At 44.4% G+C, this 17,223-nt stretch overlaps 1 protein-coding gene across 2 annotated transcripts in view; it reads right to left on the bottom strand.

Annotated features, from left to right (window-relative positions):
* Positions 1 to 1,885: 1,885 nt before the first annotated feature.
* Positions 1,886 to 17,223, bottom strand: part of SH3D21 (SH3 domain containing 21) — a 188,467-nt gene continuing 173,129 nt past the window's right edge. For both annotated transcript variants that reach the window (XM_077295856.1, XM_077295855.1), the window contains exons 19-20: positions 10,037 to 10,100; positions 1,886 to 2,087 (exon numbers count right to left, since the gene is read on the bottom strand). In XM_077295856.1, the coding sequence (XP_077151971.1) occupies positions 2,049 to 2,087; positions 10,037 to 10,100 (103 nt within the window). In that variant the 3' untranslated portion in view covers positions 1,886 to 2,048. The remainder of the gene's footprint in view (positions 2,088 to 10,036; positions 10,101 to 17,223) is intronic.

The raw sequence follows: 17,223 nt of genomic DNA, 5'->3' as shown, positions 1-17,223 counted from the left end.
TCAATAGAATACTCATGGGAGCAATGGAATTAAAATAAGAGCAAAAGCTGGCCAATCTTTATTTGATGACAGGTTCTTTTTTAAGGATATCTATATTATGCTGAATGTTGGCAGATGTAACCATAAACCTAACTTAATGCTACTAGCAAAGGTGGAACAATCATTTGGACGATAGAAGATGGAAGATAGTCAATTTTCACTCGAATAAGACTATCCTCTTTTCCGTTAACAGATTTGAGCATACAATAGGCCATTATTGTATACAAGACTTATAAGGCCCTAAAAACATACAATAGGTCATACATCATCTGCCAAATTAAATCTTAGCAGTAGCAGTTTCCAATTACAAAAGAAAAAGTCCTAATCAGTACAGAAAATACAACAGAAGTCCTTATGAACAGCCCTGGACTAGAAATGTCAGAAAAATGTGAAGCAGCTATCCATAGCACCTGAACATTACACTATATCTATGGTCATACTCCTACAAACCAAATAGACCCAATCAATGCCAAAAAGAATGTTTGCATACCTATTTGGTAGCTGTATGTGTTTGTTACCAAAAATGATACCCACATCTATCCTTAGAATATGTTGTGCGCTACAGTTAGTGGACTGGTAGGTCAGAATTCTCATACAAAAGAAAAGGAATTCTGCCCATAGCTTCACTGATAGGTGAAAAACATCATGACCCCATTATCAAGATATACGCAATGTTCAGTGGTAGGATTTGCATCTACTATGCCTTTATGGCATAACATAGACAGAAGAACCCTGGCACTGCTGCTACACCCAATTTCCAAGGAAGACAGGATAAAAAAAAAATTAACTCAGACCCAATCACCAACTCTTGTGATGCTCAGCTTGTGGATAGCTTATTTTATAATACGTATGTAGATGAAAATGTTAAAAAGCGCCACTCACCGATGGCATATCTAAAACAGTAGCTTTATTCGGTTATGGGATGACAAACAGAGAATGCCATAATGTACAAGATGGGAATAACCCCTTTAGAAAGGGTTGTCCGGTCTCGAATGATAAGTCTGCAGTCACTCTGTGTGACTGCCGACTCGTAAATCCTCCCACAGCACACACTGTGTGCTTCAAGGGTTCGCCAGTATCTCCGCCGAGAACGGCGATCAAATATGCGGTATGCATAATCTCAGCCCTAATCCATCTAGTGGGTGCAGCTCATTACCCTTGTATTAAGCAAGGCTGGACCCCATCACAAAGTGACTGTAGACTTATCACTCAAGAACGGACAATCCCTTTGAGCTTCAGCACATCCTTTACAAGATTTCCTCAGTGCGTACGTCAAACATAAAGCTTTAAAGTGATATTCACAAACCCTAAACTGGTTTGGATAAAAGCTGGAAATTAGTTCCACCGCTGTTTGTTTGTACAAGTTTTTAGACCTGAGATGCATATTGCCAGGGTTAGATAAGTCACAAACATTGAAGGTGTAGGTGGTAGTTGTAGCTAGAAATGGGCCAAAAAGTTTTGTGTTATTGCCAGATACTTAGAGAACAATGAGGACTTGAAGTGTCTGGATCATAAGAAAGTTCAGTTCAGGGTATGAGAAAAACATCTTTCAATAATAAATCTTTAGAAAAAGACAGGGGCAATATATGTTGAACCATTAGTGCTGGGTCAAGACAATGCTAATATATAAAGTAATCCGCAGTGATGAGCATCTTTATACTGAACTGTGCACCAGTATCTTGCAATTACATCATATGTAAGAGTGATAAAGCAAAAAAAAAGAGAGAAAAAAACATTGAATGTAGAATAGGCATTCATAGTTTGAACAACGTACCAACATTATCAACAAATGCCAGATCTATGATCTACAGAATTATACATCACATAATAACACATACAAAAAAAATATTGGTCCAAAAAGCAAAGTGATATTTATTCTCAGAATATGTCTAATAGTGTCCATTTCCAATGTAGTCTTCTCATTGTTAGGTCTGCCATCTTCATGTAGTTTTACATCTGTTTGCTGCTCTTTTTGTGCTCATGGGACCAGCCCAAGTTTTCAATGGTATTTAGGAGGATGATAGCTTCTTGAGGTTCTCAATTTCCATCTATGAAATACATATACAGTTTATAATTATCTTCTGAGAAGTATACTTATGATATGTCACTTATTTGCCCAATCTTATGTGCCACTAATTTTGTGCCTTATTAGACATCAGTAACATTTTCTTTAATCACCAGTTTGGTTTTCCCGGCTTTAGATAACCTCCCTCTTCTGAATCTATGCAGGGATCAGGTATCTAACGTTATCAAGTTAAATTTACCATCTGCTAGTGGGTATTATGAAAGCTGCATCAGTCAGACAGGCTATGGTTACATAAACCATGAGGTAGCCTTGACCCTTGACTAAGGAGGGTCAGTGTGGCATATTAAAATGTGTTAGCGTCTGTGAGAAACAGCAAATGAGGTAACCCGTGAAGTGGCAGAAGTTTCTATTCAATTTTTTTCAAAAAAGTTTCATAAAACAACCATTTATTGTTATTGTACTAATCGTTCACTGTCATTGATTGCTTCTCTGATGTCATAAAAACCATTATTTGTTGGCAGCGCACCTTCTCATGAAAACAGGGAAATGGCTGACAATAATTTGAAAAAAGTGAAGCACCGCTGAGCGCCACTGATTAGCTGCCACCCTGTCAATGTGACATCAGGGTCACAGCCAATAACAGACACCGGGAGTATAGGGAGAGACTCAGCAATGGACTGCAGAAGGCTAAGTAAAGCGTGATTTGTTTTTTTTATAACAAATTTCACTCAGGACCCAGGATTTTCTGATTAATATATCTGTTAGGGGTCGAGTTCCCTCCTCTGCACAGGGGGAATTTCGGTACATCTCCGCTGTGGTCTCCCATTCTTCTCCTGCTGCAGTGGAGCCTGCTCAGCGGAGACGTCGGTCCCAGCGTCTCGCTCAGTCTGACTCTGTGCTAAGAGTTACTGCTGCCTTTCCTGCTTCTGCCATTGAAGTCGGTGCTGGGCAGCGGCGAGCAGACACTTCTGGGTCTAAGTCCTGCTTTGCTCATTCTGAGCATGCCCAGAGTAAGATCTCTCAGTGGAGATCGAGGGTCACATGATCTGATACTGCAGCTAAGGTCATTGGCTCCTTCAGGAAGGTCCTGTAGGTGCTCATGCTCTGGTGTAGCTTCTCTTTGGTCCTTCTAGGAAGGTCCTGTACATGCTGCAGATATTTAAGGTTCCCATGACCGCACGGCCATGCGCTAGTATTGTTCTTTGTTAAGTGCTTTGCGCCAGTGTGGTCACAAGAGTATGTGTTCAGGGACCTGGCTGAAATAAGCCCCTAGAAAGCTGGCACCTCCGGCGAGGAGTGTGTGTTTGAATGTGTTCAGGGACCCAGCTGAAATAAGCCCCTAGAATGCTGGCACCTCCGGCGAGGAGTTTTGTGTGCATGCGTGACCACAGACTGCTCTCTGTGTGGGCAGTTAGCCTGTGCCTCTGTGAAGCCTAACAGAGCACAGTGCTTTTCTTTCACGACTACTTGGTGAAGTAACTGAGTTAGTCCTTACCGCCATATCGTGCCACCGTTGCTAGCAGCAGGTGCTCCTGCACGGTGGACTCCGGGCTGCGAACGCACCAATATCAATAAAAACATCTCTATTTATTCGGTGCGTTCCGCTAGCCGTAACATATATCTTTGGTGTTACATAATACTAGCGCCAGGGTCTGGCTAGTAAATGGCGGACATTCAGCAAACTTTGCGGTATATCCAGCAGCTGGAGGGTAGGTTGGCGGCTCTCGAGAGCTCAACCCCAGCTGTGGATGTTACCGCAGTTGCTGTACAGGCTGCTAGCGTGGCTGCAGCTACCTTGTCCACTGCCACCCCTGTTCTGACATTATCTCGCCTCCCACTGCCAGAAAAATTTTCTGGAGACAACAAATCTTGTAGGGGTTTCGTGAGTCAGTGCTCTATTCATCTCGAGCTCCTGGCTGCACGTTTCCCTACTGAGCGGGCTAAGGTGGGATTTATTCTGTCTCTCTTGTCGGACAGGGCGTTGGAGTGGGCTACGCCGCTGTGGAAGCGTGGCGATCATGTGGTGCAGAGTGCTCCGCGGTTCCTGAGCACTCTGAAACAGGTCTTTTTAGGACCTCAAGTCACCCATGACACGGCACTCCAACTGCTGGCATTAACTTAGGGTGAGTCCATGGTCAGCCATTTTGCCATCCGATTTCGGACTCTGGCTTCTGAGCTGGAGTGGTCGGATAAAGCCCTTATCCCCATATTTTGGAGGGGCCTGGCTGATCACGTTAAGCACGCTCTGGCCACTAGGAAGATTCCTGCCACACTGGAGGAGTTAATATTGGTCTCTACTCGAATTGACCTCCATTTTAACGAGCGGAGGTTAGAGCGAGCCCAGTGTAGGCAGAGGTTTCGGCTGGCTCCCACCTTCGCCAAACCTCTTGAATCTCCGGTCATGGTACCTGAGTCACATGAGGCCATGGAAGTGTCACGAGCGGGTTCTAAGTCTCGGACTGCTCGTGCACTCCAGGTTTGTCATGTTTGCCAGCAGTCAGGACATCTTGCCACCAGATGTTCTCAGCGGTCGAGGAAATGTCAGCGTCTAGTGGTAGTAGGTGGAGGTACACTAGACACGGCGACGTTTGCCTCCAAATTGTCCTTTAAGGGGACAATTATTATTGGCTCATCCTCCCACTCGGTAGAGCTCTACGTGGATTCTGGGGCGGAGGGCAATTTTATGTCTTCTGCCTTTGCCCAACGTCACGCAATACCCCTGGTTATGCTTGCTCAACCAGTGATGGTACGAGTGGTGAATGGGTCGACACTGCCCTCACAGATAACACACCAGACCATCCCTTTTACTCTGTCCATGTCGCCATCCCATCAGGAGATTATATCTCTGCTCGTCATTCCTGAGGGAATTGATGAGGTCCTGTTGGGGATACCTTGGTTACGGTACCATTCTCCTCATATTGAGTGGTCCTCAGGCAGAATTTTGGGATGGGGTGAATCTTGTGGGGGTAGGTGTCAGAGGGAGTGCGTTCAGGTTGCTACTACAGAGGTACCCACAGATTTATCCTCTCTCCCCAAGCAGTATTGGTCTTATGCGGACGTGTTCTCCAAAAAGGCGGCGGAGACCCTTCCGCCACATCGCCCCTATGACTGTCCTATTGATCTCTTGCCTGGTGCTGAGCCTCCTCGGGGTCGAGTTTATCCATTATCTCACCCAGAGATGGAGGCAATGTCTCAGTACATTCAAGAGAATCTGGCAAGAGGGTTCATCAGAAGTCAGTGTCACCTGCTGGGGCTGGGTGGTTCTTCGTGCAGAAGAAGAATGGGGAACTGCGTCCATGCATAGACTACAGGGGTCTTAACGCCATCACTGTTAAGAATAAGTACCCTTTGCCATTGATATCTGAGCTCTTCGATAGGCTTCGGTGAGCAAGGGTGTTTGCTAAACTAGATCTGCGGGGTGCTTACAACCTGATTCGCATCCGTGAGGGGGACGAATGGAAGAAGGCTTTTAACACCAGGGATGGGCACTATGAATATCTGGTGATGCCCTTTGGGCTCTGTAATGCCCCAGCCGTTTTCCAAGACTTTGTGAACGACATCTTCCGGGATATGCTCACCACCTCGGTCGTAGTCTATCTGGATGATATTCTCATCTACTCTCCAGATATTGACTCCCACCGGAGAGATGTTTGCAAAGTCTTCGACCTCCTACGGGCAAACTTCCTCTATGCCAAGTTGGAGAAGTGTGTGTTTGAGCAGGAGTCTTTACCTTTCCTGGGCTATATCATCTCCACCCAGGGATTGGCCATGGATCCTGCCGAACTACAGGCTGTGTTGGACTGGCAGGAACCCCATTCTCTTAAAGCGGTGCAGCACTTTATGGGGTTCATAAATTATTATCGTCAGTTTATTCCACACTTCTTGACTTTGATAGCTCCCTTGGTTGCCCTCACCAAGAAGGGAGCAAATCCCAAATTGTGGTCTGTGGAGGTCTCCAAGGCCTTTAACTCCATAAAGTCTCACTTCACTAGCGCTCCCATCCTACATCGCCCCGATGTAGATAGGCCATTTATCATGGAGGTGGATGCCTCATCTGTTGGTGCTGGAGCAGTCCTCTTCCAAAAGGATGCTCAAGGTGGGAAGCATCCTTGCTTCTTCTTTTCTAAGACCTTCTCACCAGCAGAGAGGAATTATTCCATCAGGGACAGGGAGTTGCTAGCCATGAAGTTGGCGTTCTCGGAGTGGAGACATCTCTTGGAGGGAGCTCGTTTTCCCTTCCAAGTCTACACAGATCACAAAAATTTGGTGTACCTGCAGACAGCCCAGCGGTTAAATTCTCGCCAGGCCAGATGGTCCTTGTTCTTCTCCCGGTTTCATTTCACCCTCCATTTCCTTTCTGGGGAGAAGAACATTCGTGCCAACGCTCTCTCTCGCTCCGTTGTGTCATCTGTGGAGGAGGAAGAGGAGCGTCGGCTTATTGTCCCCACCGAGAGCCTGAGAACTGTGGCCCCAGTTTTGCTAGAGTCTGTGCCTCTGGGCAAGACTTTTGTACCATCCGGTTTGCGACCGGAGGTTCTCTCTTGGGCACACTCGTCCAGGGTGGGTGGACATTTTGGTTCCAAAAGGACATCTGAGTTACTGGCGAGGACATACTGGTGGCCGCATATGGCTCGTGATGTCACATACTATGTTCAGGCGTGTGTCTCCTGCGCCAAAAATAAGTCTCCTCGACAACGGCCAGCTGGGTTATTATATCCTCTGCCGGTGGCAGATAGGCCCTGGGAGATGGTCGGGATGGACTTTGTGGTGGGTTTGCCTAAGTCTCGTGGCTGTACCGTCATTTGGGTTATCACCGATCATTTTTCTAAAATGGTGCACTTGGTGCCGCGTCCACGGCTACCTTCTGCACGGGCCTTGGCAGCGTTGTTTATTAAACACATCTTCCGCCTACACGGTATGCCAGACAAAATTGTCAGTGACCGGGGTCCCCAGTTTGCGTCTCGGTTCTGGAGAGAGCTTTGTCATCTTCTCAGTATTGAGTTAAATCTCTCTTCTGCTTATCAACCTGAGACGAATGGGTTGGTAGAGAGGGCCAACCAGACCTTGGTCACATATCTGTGACATTTTGTCTCAGCCAGGCAGGATGACTGGGCATCCTTGCTATCGTGGGCAGAGTTTCCACTGAACAATGCTGTAGCCGACTCCACTGGACAGATGCCATTCCTCCTTAATTATGGTCAGCATCCGCGGGTACCTGTGCCCATGCCCGTGTCTTCCGCCGACTCCAGGGTGGCAGACTGGGCTGTGGAGGCACGGGACATTTGGGACCGCACTCAGGATGCCATTCAGACCTCCAAGGAGAGAATGAGGTCTTCCGCCGATGCACATCGGCACCCCGCTCTGACCTTTGCACCCAGCGATTTAGTGTGGCTCTCCGCCCGTAACATCAGGCTGCGTGTTGAGTCCACTAAGTTTGCTCCTCGCTACTTGGGTCCCTTCAAGGTCCTCGAACAGGTTAATCCTGTGGTCTACCGTCTAGCTCTTCCTCCACGCCTAGGTATCACCAACACCTTTCATGTGTCCCTCCTTAAGCCCGTATACATGTCCCGGTTTTCTGAGTCATCTGCCGGGACATCGGGTTCGTCTACGGACGATTACGAGGTGAACGCTATTTTGGGGTACAAGGTGGTTCGTGGCCAAAAATTTTATTTGGTGGACTGGAAGGGTTACGGTCCTGAGGATAGGTCCTGGGAGCCTGCTGAGCGCATTCGGGCTCTGCAGCTCATTGCTGCCTTTGAACGTAGCGAGGCCCAAGGAGGGGGGGCCATGTTAGGGGTCGAGTTCCTTCCTCTGCAAAGGGGGAATCTTGGTCCATCTCCGCTGCGGTCTCCCATTCTTCTCCTTCCACAGTGGAGCCTGCTCAGCGGAGACGTTAGAGTTACTGCTGCCTTTCCTGCTTCTGCCATTGAAGTCGGTGCTGGGCAGCGGCGAGCAGATGCTTCTGGGTCTAAGTCCTGCTTTGCTCGTTTGCCCAGAGTAAGATCTCTCAGTGGAGATCGAGGGTCACATGATCCGATACTGCAGCTAAGGTCATTGATAAGGTCCTGTAGGTGCTCACGCTCTGGTGTAGCTTCTCATTGGTCCTTCTAGGAAGGTCTTGTACATGCTGCAGCTATTTAAGGTTCGCATGACCGCACGGCCATGCGCAAGTATTGTTCTTTGTTAAGTGCTTTGCGCCAGTGTGGTCACGAGAGTATGTGTTCAGGGACCCGGCAGAAATAAGCCCCTAGAATGCTGGCACCTCCGGCGAGGAGTTTGTGCTTGAATGTGTTCAGGGACCCGGCTGAAATAAGCCCCTAGAATGCTGGCACCTCCGGCGAGGAGTTTTGTGTGCGTGCATGACCACTGACTGCTCTCTGTGCGGGTAGTTAGCCTGTGCCTCTGTGAAGCCTAAGAGGGCACAGTGCTTTTCTTTCACGACTACTCGGTGAAGTAACTGAGTTAGTCCATACCGCCATATGGTGCCGCCGTTGCTAGCAGCAGGTACTCCTGCACGGTGGACTCCGGGCTGCGAACGCACCAATATCAATAAAAACATCTCTATTTATTCGGTGCGTTCCGCTAGCCGTAACATATATCTTTGGTGTTTTGGAGCTCCATATTGTGATAAAGCATTACACATTCCCTTCAAAGCCATAGAATTAAAAGATCCAATCCGGAAGATTTAGACCTCCAAACTGCAATGGACTTGGAATTCAACACGGTAAAAGGTAAACAATGATGTGATTGGGTAATCCGATGCATGGAGCATAAATTTAAAGACAAGAACTGCCACAGGTTTGCACATGGATTAGCTCTATTTAGGGTGAAATCATGGTCTATTAAGGTGAAAATATCTTCAATAAGTGACATGTCTCTCACTTACTAAAGCGGTTTTCATATCTGCAATCCATGGCCATATAAATAGCAGTGCAGATGTACAATTGATAGTGATGTGAGGCAGTTTTCATAAGGACTTTTATATATGCACCAAGAACATATATGAATATACCCTACTAGTATAGACTAAGCACCTCAGTTCTTGCCTATGGCACGTGCATGGCAGCTGGGATTTTTTGGATGATTTTCAGTCTTTCTAAACTATTATGGGGAGAGTATAGTAGAATAATAGGTCCATTAACTAAAATTATCTCCACATTTAGAATCGTTGAAGTAGGCAGCTTATAAGTAATCTTGTGTGAATGAGGCCTAATGTAAATAAAGTACAATAATATAATTTGAGCACCACGAGTCATGGCATGTGGTGGTTGGATGGTGTCTTGGTTTCAGTGCTGCGGGATACACCGAGAGCACAAAAGATTAACGACACCTGTTCTTCTCTTGAAATAGACTGGCAGATGATGCTCATGATCCACAGTGTATTCACCTCTTAAATCCCTTTGAGTCACTGAGTATGAAGGGAAAAAATACGCAATGCACACTGGCATTATATGCTCACATCTCCATTTGATAATTTTTTATTTTCCTTTCGGTGAGAGGGGAACAAATTACAGAGACAGAGATCTTTGATCACAATGGGGAGATACATTGCCTGTGCACAGGTTCAGTCATATACAGAGTTTCATAGGTGTCAAACAGGAGGAACAACATTGATATCTGATCATTAGTGGCTAGTACAGTGCACCTAGAGAGACCTCACTTACAACTTATGAAGGCCAAAGGGTCCTTAGAGCTCACGTGAATGACTAAATAACAGATTTGTAATCCACACTTATTACCTACATATGGCGGCAGTATATGTAGCATTATAGATGTATTCTCTCCACGAAACATTTTTAAGTAGAAAAAGAGTTTTCTTGGTGGTACCATATTGGAAGTAACATGCACATACAGTGCCTATGAATCCAGAATATGGATCCATAATAACTTGATGTGCTGCAGTCCAGGGTCTATATAAATGCATTACACAGATCAACCATCACTATATCTTATCTATGTTTTACCACGTACCTGCAATGCTAAGCGTTTCACTCTCTCTTGACTCATTTCTGATCTAATTTCTTGTATATCCGTCCTGCAGTAATAATAAAAAAGACCATAATGCACAATTGTGAATGTGAGGATACTAAGAATAACAAGTGCACGTCAAACCTTAGTGCTGATATTTTTGTGTATTAGTGTGTCTGCACATGTGGTAGTGCACCAAGAACTAAATAGGGCAACATGGTGGCTCAGTGGTTGGCACTGCAGCTTTGCCATGCTGAGGTCCTGGGTTCATATCACACAAAGGACAACATCTGCAAGGAGTTTATATGTTCTCCCAGTGTTTGCGTGGGTTTCCTCCGGGTTCTCCATTTTCCTCCCACATTCCAAAGACATACTGATAGGGAATCTAGATTGTGAGCCCCATTGAGGACAGTGATGATAATGTCTGTAAAGAGCTGCGGAATATGATGGCGCTATATAAACAATGCATAATAAATAATCAAGTGCAAAACCGCACATGGTTTTTTTGCATGTTCAGGCTGTTTTGTAGTTTTTAGTTAAAATGTATATTTTCAGCGGCGCTAGTATATAAATAAGATGTCCTATTGCTGCAAATCTAGACAATAACCACCATGTTGTCAGAAAAATAAGAAATTCTAAAATTATTAGATTTGTGCACAGGAAACCAGATGAAAACAGTGTTGAATCCCTAAATAACGAAAAAACACACTAAATGAAATGTAAATAGAAGAAATATATGTTTACTCAGGATATATATTGAAGAGTTGTATAGTATACATAAGAAGAGGGTAGTAAAATATATAAAATATACACTATTGAGACAACAGTATCCTGTATGATTCGATTGCAATATGCCCAAAAAGCCAAGAAAATTTGATTGACGATGCTATAAGAATAGTAACATATAGCGCTAACCACCTGTGGAAAAATTGAGCAGTAAGGGTTAATGCACTGTGTGATCAAGTATCTGGTGGGTTATTGCAGCCACCTGAAATAGTAACATATAGTGCTAACCACCTGTGGAAAAAATGAGCAGTAAGGGTTAACGCGCTGTGTGATCAAATATCTGGTGGGTTATTGCAACCACCTGAAATGAAGCCTGCAAAGTTTTATTACTGCGAGCCTGTAAGGTAAAAAATAGAACGATAAAGAAGTACCATAACAAGCGGTACAGAGAAAAAAAAATAATAGGAGTCCGATTAGAGTCTATTAGAGAGGGTTTAACCTCTGATGTTAGGTGACTTTCCCGGTCCTTGATCCACAGTAGAAAGTCCTATGAAAGTCAAATCATGCATGCAATAATCGAATTTGGGTAGAAGATGCCCCGGCCGGTGGCAGAGCGTCTAGAGATTAAGGTGATGCGGCGCGCGTTAGTACAGATTAACCGGGTCGGAAATCTGTAACACGCCGCTGTTACCTCTGTTGTTAGGCGACGCCGCTTCTTCTCTCCTAGCGGTGCGGGCGGCAAAGAAATTCAGGCGGCTTATGAGAGCTCCGATCAGCCAGCTGCCGGTTACTGCCTCGCTGTGCTGCGTGCGATGGTCAGGGCAGGACCTGGCGTGACGTCATCAACCACGTGGAGCCGCTGTGTGTTTGCCTGCTCGTCTGATACAGGGTGCAACAGGGACCATTCAATTCCATTTTTTACGCGTTTCGGAAAGTACGCTTTCTTTCATCAGGGATGGTCCTGTGTGCACTAATGGTCCTTTTAAAGGGGAAGTCATCATCAGTTTGTTTTTTTTCGTTTTTTTTTTCCCCCTCTCCTTTCCCTCTTCCTTCCTCCCTCCTCCACTTTTTTTTTTGTTACAAAAAACCAAATAGTTTAATTTCACTATTTAGTCCCTTAGGAATAATGATGTCTAAAGTAAAGATCCACTTTGTTTCCACACGGGACATGGCTGCTATATAATTCCCATTTCTCCATGGTGGTGGCACTTTTTCAAAACCTGTAATTGCCATGGAGTGTATATCACTATTGTGTTGCTCCACAAAGTGTTTAGAAAGTGGATGACCAAGGAATTTTTGTTTAATGTTCTCACTTTCAGGGGGCGTTTCGTGCGGCCGACATATAATTTATTACAGGGACATTGTATAATGTAAATGACCCCCTCTGTGGTACATGTGATAAAGTGCTTGATGGTGTAGTTTTTTCCATCTTTTGTTATTACACTTTTTTACAGGTATGTGTTTGTTTACACATAGTGCACTTACGACAGGGAAAAAATCCTCTTAAAGGGCCACTGTCACCCCCTCCAGCCGTTATAAACTAAAAGAGCCACCATGTGCAGCAGTAATGCTGCAGCCTAACAAGGTGGCTCTTTTAGTTTTTGCTTCTGTTATTTCCTCAATAAAGCGTTTCATAATTTTCCCTAAATACCTGTCTTTGTACCTGGAGACAGGTCTGAAGCCTCCTCTGTGAAGCGCCCAACTGCCGTCACTCATCTCTTCTGGGGCGATGGTCGCCGCCCCCTGCATGCTGTTCTTCTTAAATCCGGCGCCTGCGCTGTGCGTGCCTGCTTGGGGCAGGCGCAATGATCATTGGCTGTCATAGGTCAGATGCCGGATGTCTGACTGCGCCTGTGCGGGCAGTGCGGCCACCCTGCTACTGAATCCCCGCCCCGCACTGTGTTATGCATTATGTACAGTGCGGGCTGGGATACCTGGGCAGATTCCTGCACAGACCGACGCTGGAAGGCGGGGAACCTGGGGGAGCGTCTGACAAGCGCAGTGCGCATGCCCAGGAATCCCAGCCCCGCACTGTGCATAATGCATAACACAGTGCGGGATTCAGTAACAGGGTGGCCACACTGCCCGCACAGGTGCAGTCAGGCACCCTGCATCTGAGCTATGACGGCCAATGATCACTGCGCCTGCCCCAGGCAGGCACGCACAGCGCAGGCGCCGGATTTAAAAAGAACAGCGCGCAGGGGGCGGCGACCATCACCCCAGAAGAGATGAGTGACGGCAGTTGGGCGCTTCACAGAGGAGGCTTCAGACCTGCCTCCAGGTACAAAGACAGGTATTTAGGGAAAATTATAAAACGCTTTATTGAGGGAATAACAGAAGCAAAAACTAAAAGAGCCACCTTGTTAGGCCGCAGCATTACTGCTGCACAAGGTGGCTCTTTTAGTTTATAACGGCTGGAGGGGGTGACAGTGGCCCTTTAAAGTTCTTTAAACAAATGTTTCTGTTTTATGGGCTTTAGGATTTTGTACCGTAGGTGCAATTAGATTACCCAGATTACGTGCTTTTTTAAAAATAAAGCGTGGGTGTTCAGGGATAAGGGCTCCCAAAATTTTATCATCCTTAAGGGTCCCCCAATGTTTACTAACTAATTTCCTGAAGATGTTATGTATGAATTGTATTGTACTATAATTGGGACAAAATCTGTTGTTTCCTGTTTTTTTGCCAGTGATTTTTCTTTCAGAAGCTCTTGGCGTGGTATACTGGCAACATGCATGGTCTTTTGATGCCTTCAATGAACTTACATCATAGCCCTTTTGTAAAAATTTTGAGGTTAATGCTCCAGCTTCAAATTGTTGTGGATTTGAGCAATTCCAGTGCAATCTCATAAATTGACTTTTTGGTATGTGTATTAGCCAATTTGGTAAGTGACAGCTATCCATCTGGATGAAGCTGTTGACATCTGTTGTCTTGTTATAGGTACAAGTGTGTATACGATTATTTTCAATAAAAATATTTAGATCTAAAAAATTAATTTTTTTTATTACTGACATTACTAGTAAAATTTCAAAAGAATTCATTTTTATTAATATCGGTTAAAAATTGGCTTAAGGATTTCTGGCTCCCGGACCAGATAAAAATGATATCGTCTATAAATCGATGCCAGAGGACCAGGTTCGCGCGTAGGGTGCCCCCAGGGTATATATAGCCTTCCTCCCATCACCCCACATAAAGGTTTGCATAACTGGGCGCGAACCTGGTCCCCATTGCTGTACCCCACTGCTGGGCATAGTAGTGCTCCTCAAATCTAAAAAAGTTATGAGTTAAAATAAATTGCATGCAATCTTTCAAAAATTCTATTTGTTCCCTGGGCAAAGGAGTGAGTTTCTCTAGAAAATATACTGCCGAATTACAGCCTTTTTCATTTTCAATTACAGTATATAGGGAAGTGATGTCGAGCGTACCCATTATAAAGTGGTCCTTCCATTCAATTTTTTCTAGTAAATTTAGTATGTGAGTGTTATCTTTTAGATTTGCCGGTAGCAAGGGTACCACTTTCTGTAAATGAAGATCCACAAACCTTGACATATTGGACGTAAGACTTTGTATCCCAGATATAATGGGTCGCCCTGGTGGATTTATAAGGCTTTTGTGAATCTTTGGTAGATAATAGAAGGCAGCTAGCCTAGGGTAGGAATTGAATGGTCCCTGTTGCACCTGTATCAGACGAGCAGGCAAACACACAGCGGCTCCACGTGGTTGATGATGTCACGCCAGGTCCTGCCCTGACCATCGCACGCAGCACAGCGAGGCAGTAACCGGCAGCTGGCTGATCGGAGCTCTCATAAGCCGCCTGAATTTCTTTGCCATCCGCACCCCTAGGAGAGAAGAAGCGGCGTCGCCTAACAACAGAGGTAACAGCGGCGTGTTACAGATTTCCAACCCGGTTAATCTGTACTAACACGTGCCGCATCACCTTAATCTCTAGAAGCTCTGCCACCGACCGGGGCATCTTCTACCCAAATTCGATTATTGCATGCATGATTTGACTTTCATAGGACTTTCTACTGTGGATCAAGGACCGGGAAAGTCACCTAACATCAGAGGTTAAACCCTCTCTAATAGACTCTAATCGGACTCCTAATTTTTTTTTTTTCTCTGTACAGCTTGTTACTTCTTTATTGTTCTATTTTTTACCTTACAGGCTCGCAGTATAATAACTTTGCAGGCTTCATTTCAGGTGGTTGCAATAACCCACCAGATATTTGATCACACAGCGCGTTAACCCTTACTGCTCATTTTTTCATTTTTGCCCTTAATGCTCATTTGATCACACAGCGCGTTAACCCTTCCTGATCATTTTTGGTTAGCACTATATGTTACTATTTCAGGTGGCTGCAATAACCCACCAGATACTTGATCACACAGTGCATTAACCCTTACTGCTCAATTTTTCCACAGGTGGTTAGCGCTATATGTTACTATTCTCATAGCATCGTCAATCAAATTTTCTTGGCTTTTTGGGCATATTGCAATCGAATCATACAGGATACTGTTGTCTCCATAGTGTATATTTTATATATTTTACTACCCTCCTCTTATGTATACTATACAACTCTTCAATATATATCCCGAGTAAACATATATTTCTTCTATTTAAATTTCATTTAGTGTGTTTTTTCGTTATTTAGGGATTCAACATTGTTTTCATCTGGTTTCCTGTGCGCAAATCTAATAATTTTAGAATTTCTTGTTTTGTAGTTTTTACCTATGCGGCTTTCACTGAAGAAGCACATTGACTCTCCATGTGTATATCATGTAAATGTTGGATGGCTGAGAACCACATTGCAAAACCTTAGCAATTCTTCGTAAAACTGAGTGTCACACAGTTCTTAACCAGCACTGTACAGTGTTGTTTAAAAATTTGTGAACCTTTTCAGAATTTTATATTTCTGCATAAATTTGACCACAAACGGCACCAGATTATCACACAAGTCCTAAAGACAGAGAATCAAATAAAAAAAGATAAAAAATTCAAAAATATTACACTTTGTTATTTTTTTAAATTAGGAAAATTATCCAATATCATATGCCTGCGAGAGGCCAAAATATGTGAACCTTTACATTCAGTACCTAGTGTGACCTCCTTATGTTGCAATAACTGCACCTAAATGTTTCCGCCAATTGTTATTTAGAGTTGCACATGGACATCTTGCCAATTCCTTCCTTCAAAGCAGCTTCATTTACATTATATTGGTGGGATTTCTCCCATGAACTTCTTGCTTCAGGTCCTTCCACAATATTTCTATAGGATTAAGGTTAGGATTTTGACTTGGCCTTTACAAAACTTTAACTTTATTATTATTTAACCATTCTTTTGTAGAACAAATTGTGTGACATGTGCATGATGCATGTTCTCATGTGATTCAGTTCATGAACAGATGTCCTGACATTTTCCTTTGGAATTCGCTGGAATAATTTGGAATTCCTTGGTCGATCAGTGATGGCAAGCTTCCTATGTCAACGTGTTTCACAGATGGTATGGGATTCTTATTCTGTAAGGCATTGTTTGTCTTTCTCCAAACATGACGCTTCTCATTTAATCCAAAAGCTCTATTTTAGTCTCGTTTGTCTCAAAACATTGTTCCAGTAGTCATTTGGCATGTCCAGGTGATCTTTAGCAAACTGCATATAGGCAGCAATATTCTTTATGGATAGCAGTAACCTTCTATGCACACCATTGTTCAGTGTCCTCCTGGTGGTGGACTCATGAATATTAAATATTAATGTAGGAGAGGCCTTTAATTGCTTTGTGGTTATCTTAGGAACTTCTGTAACCTCATGGACAATTTAACCCCTTCTTCTTCTGGAATTTCCTCCAGTGCTACACAATCTGTCTATCTGTAGATTGGTGGAGTCCAAACTCCTTAGAGATGGTTTTGTAACCCATTCCAGCCTGATGAGCATCAACAACTCTTTTTTGAGGTCGTTATAAATCTTCTTTGTATACTTCCACAAACATATCTTGTGAAGATGAGACTGAAGCGATGGCCGGGGGACCACCACAGTGCAGGAAGACTACTGTACACAAGATGAGGTGCAAACAACAAAGGGTAGATTTATTGGAAGGCAAGGGATGAAGTGAATGAGGAAGATGCAAACGAGTATACAATGGCAAAAGACAATTTACAAGAGTTATAAACGTTATCTTTCCCCTAAAATATCACGGTGCTCCAACTATTACAGACTCAAAGTATGTTTAACCCGCAAATGTAAACAATAAACAGGTGATGATGCTACTCTACGTATAACCTCCCTGGCCTTTACTAGGCAGGCCACATGGCTCCCGTGTACTGACTATTGAAGCCTACACTAGGCCCTAACAGGTGCACCAAACAGGAACAAACTCACGGTGATGTTGGAGAATCAGATCCAGTCCCAGGGGGGCCCCCAGCAGTCTAATATGGTGGTGCGCATGGCTCTCTGTCAGCTCTGTGAAGCGTGGT

Source organism: Ranitomeya variabilis, chromosome 3 (genome assembly GCF_051348905.1).
Source record: "Ranitomeya variabilis isolate aRanVar5 chromosome 3, aRanVar5.hap1, whole genome shotgun sequence".
NCBI lineage: Eukaryota > Metazoa > Chordata > Amphibia > Anura > Dendrobatidae > Ranitomeya > Ranitomeya variabilis.
This window is presented reverse-complemented; position numbering and strand designations above follow the sequence as displayed.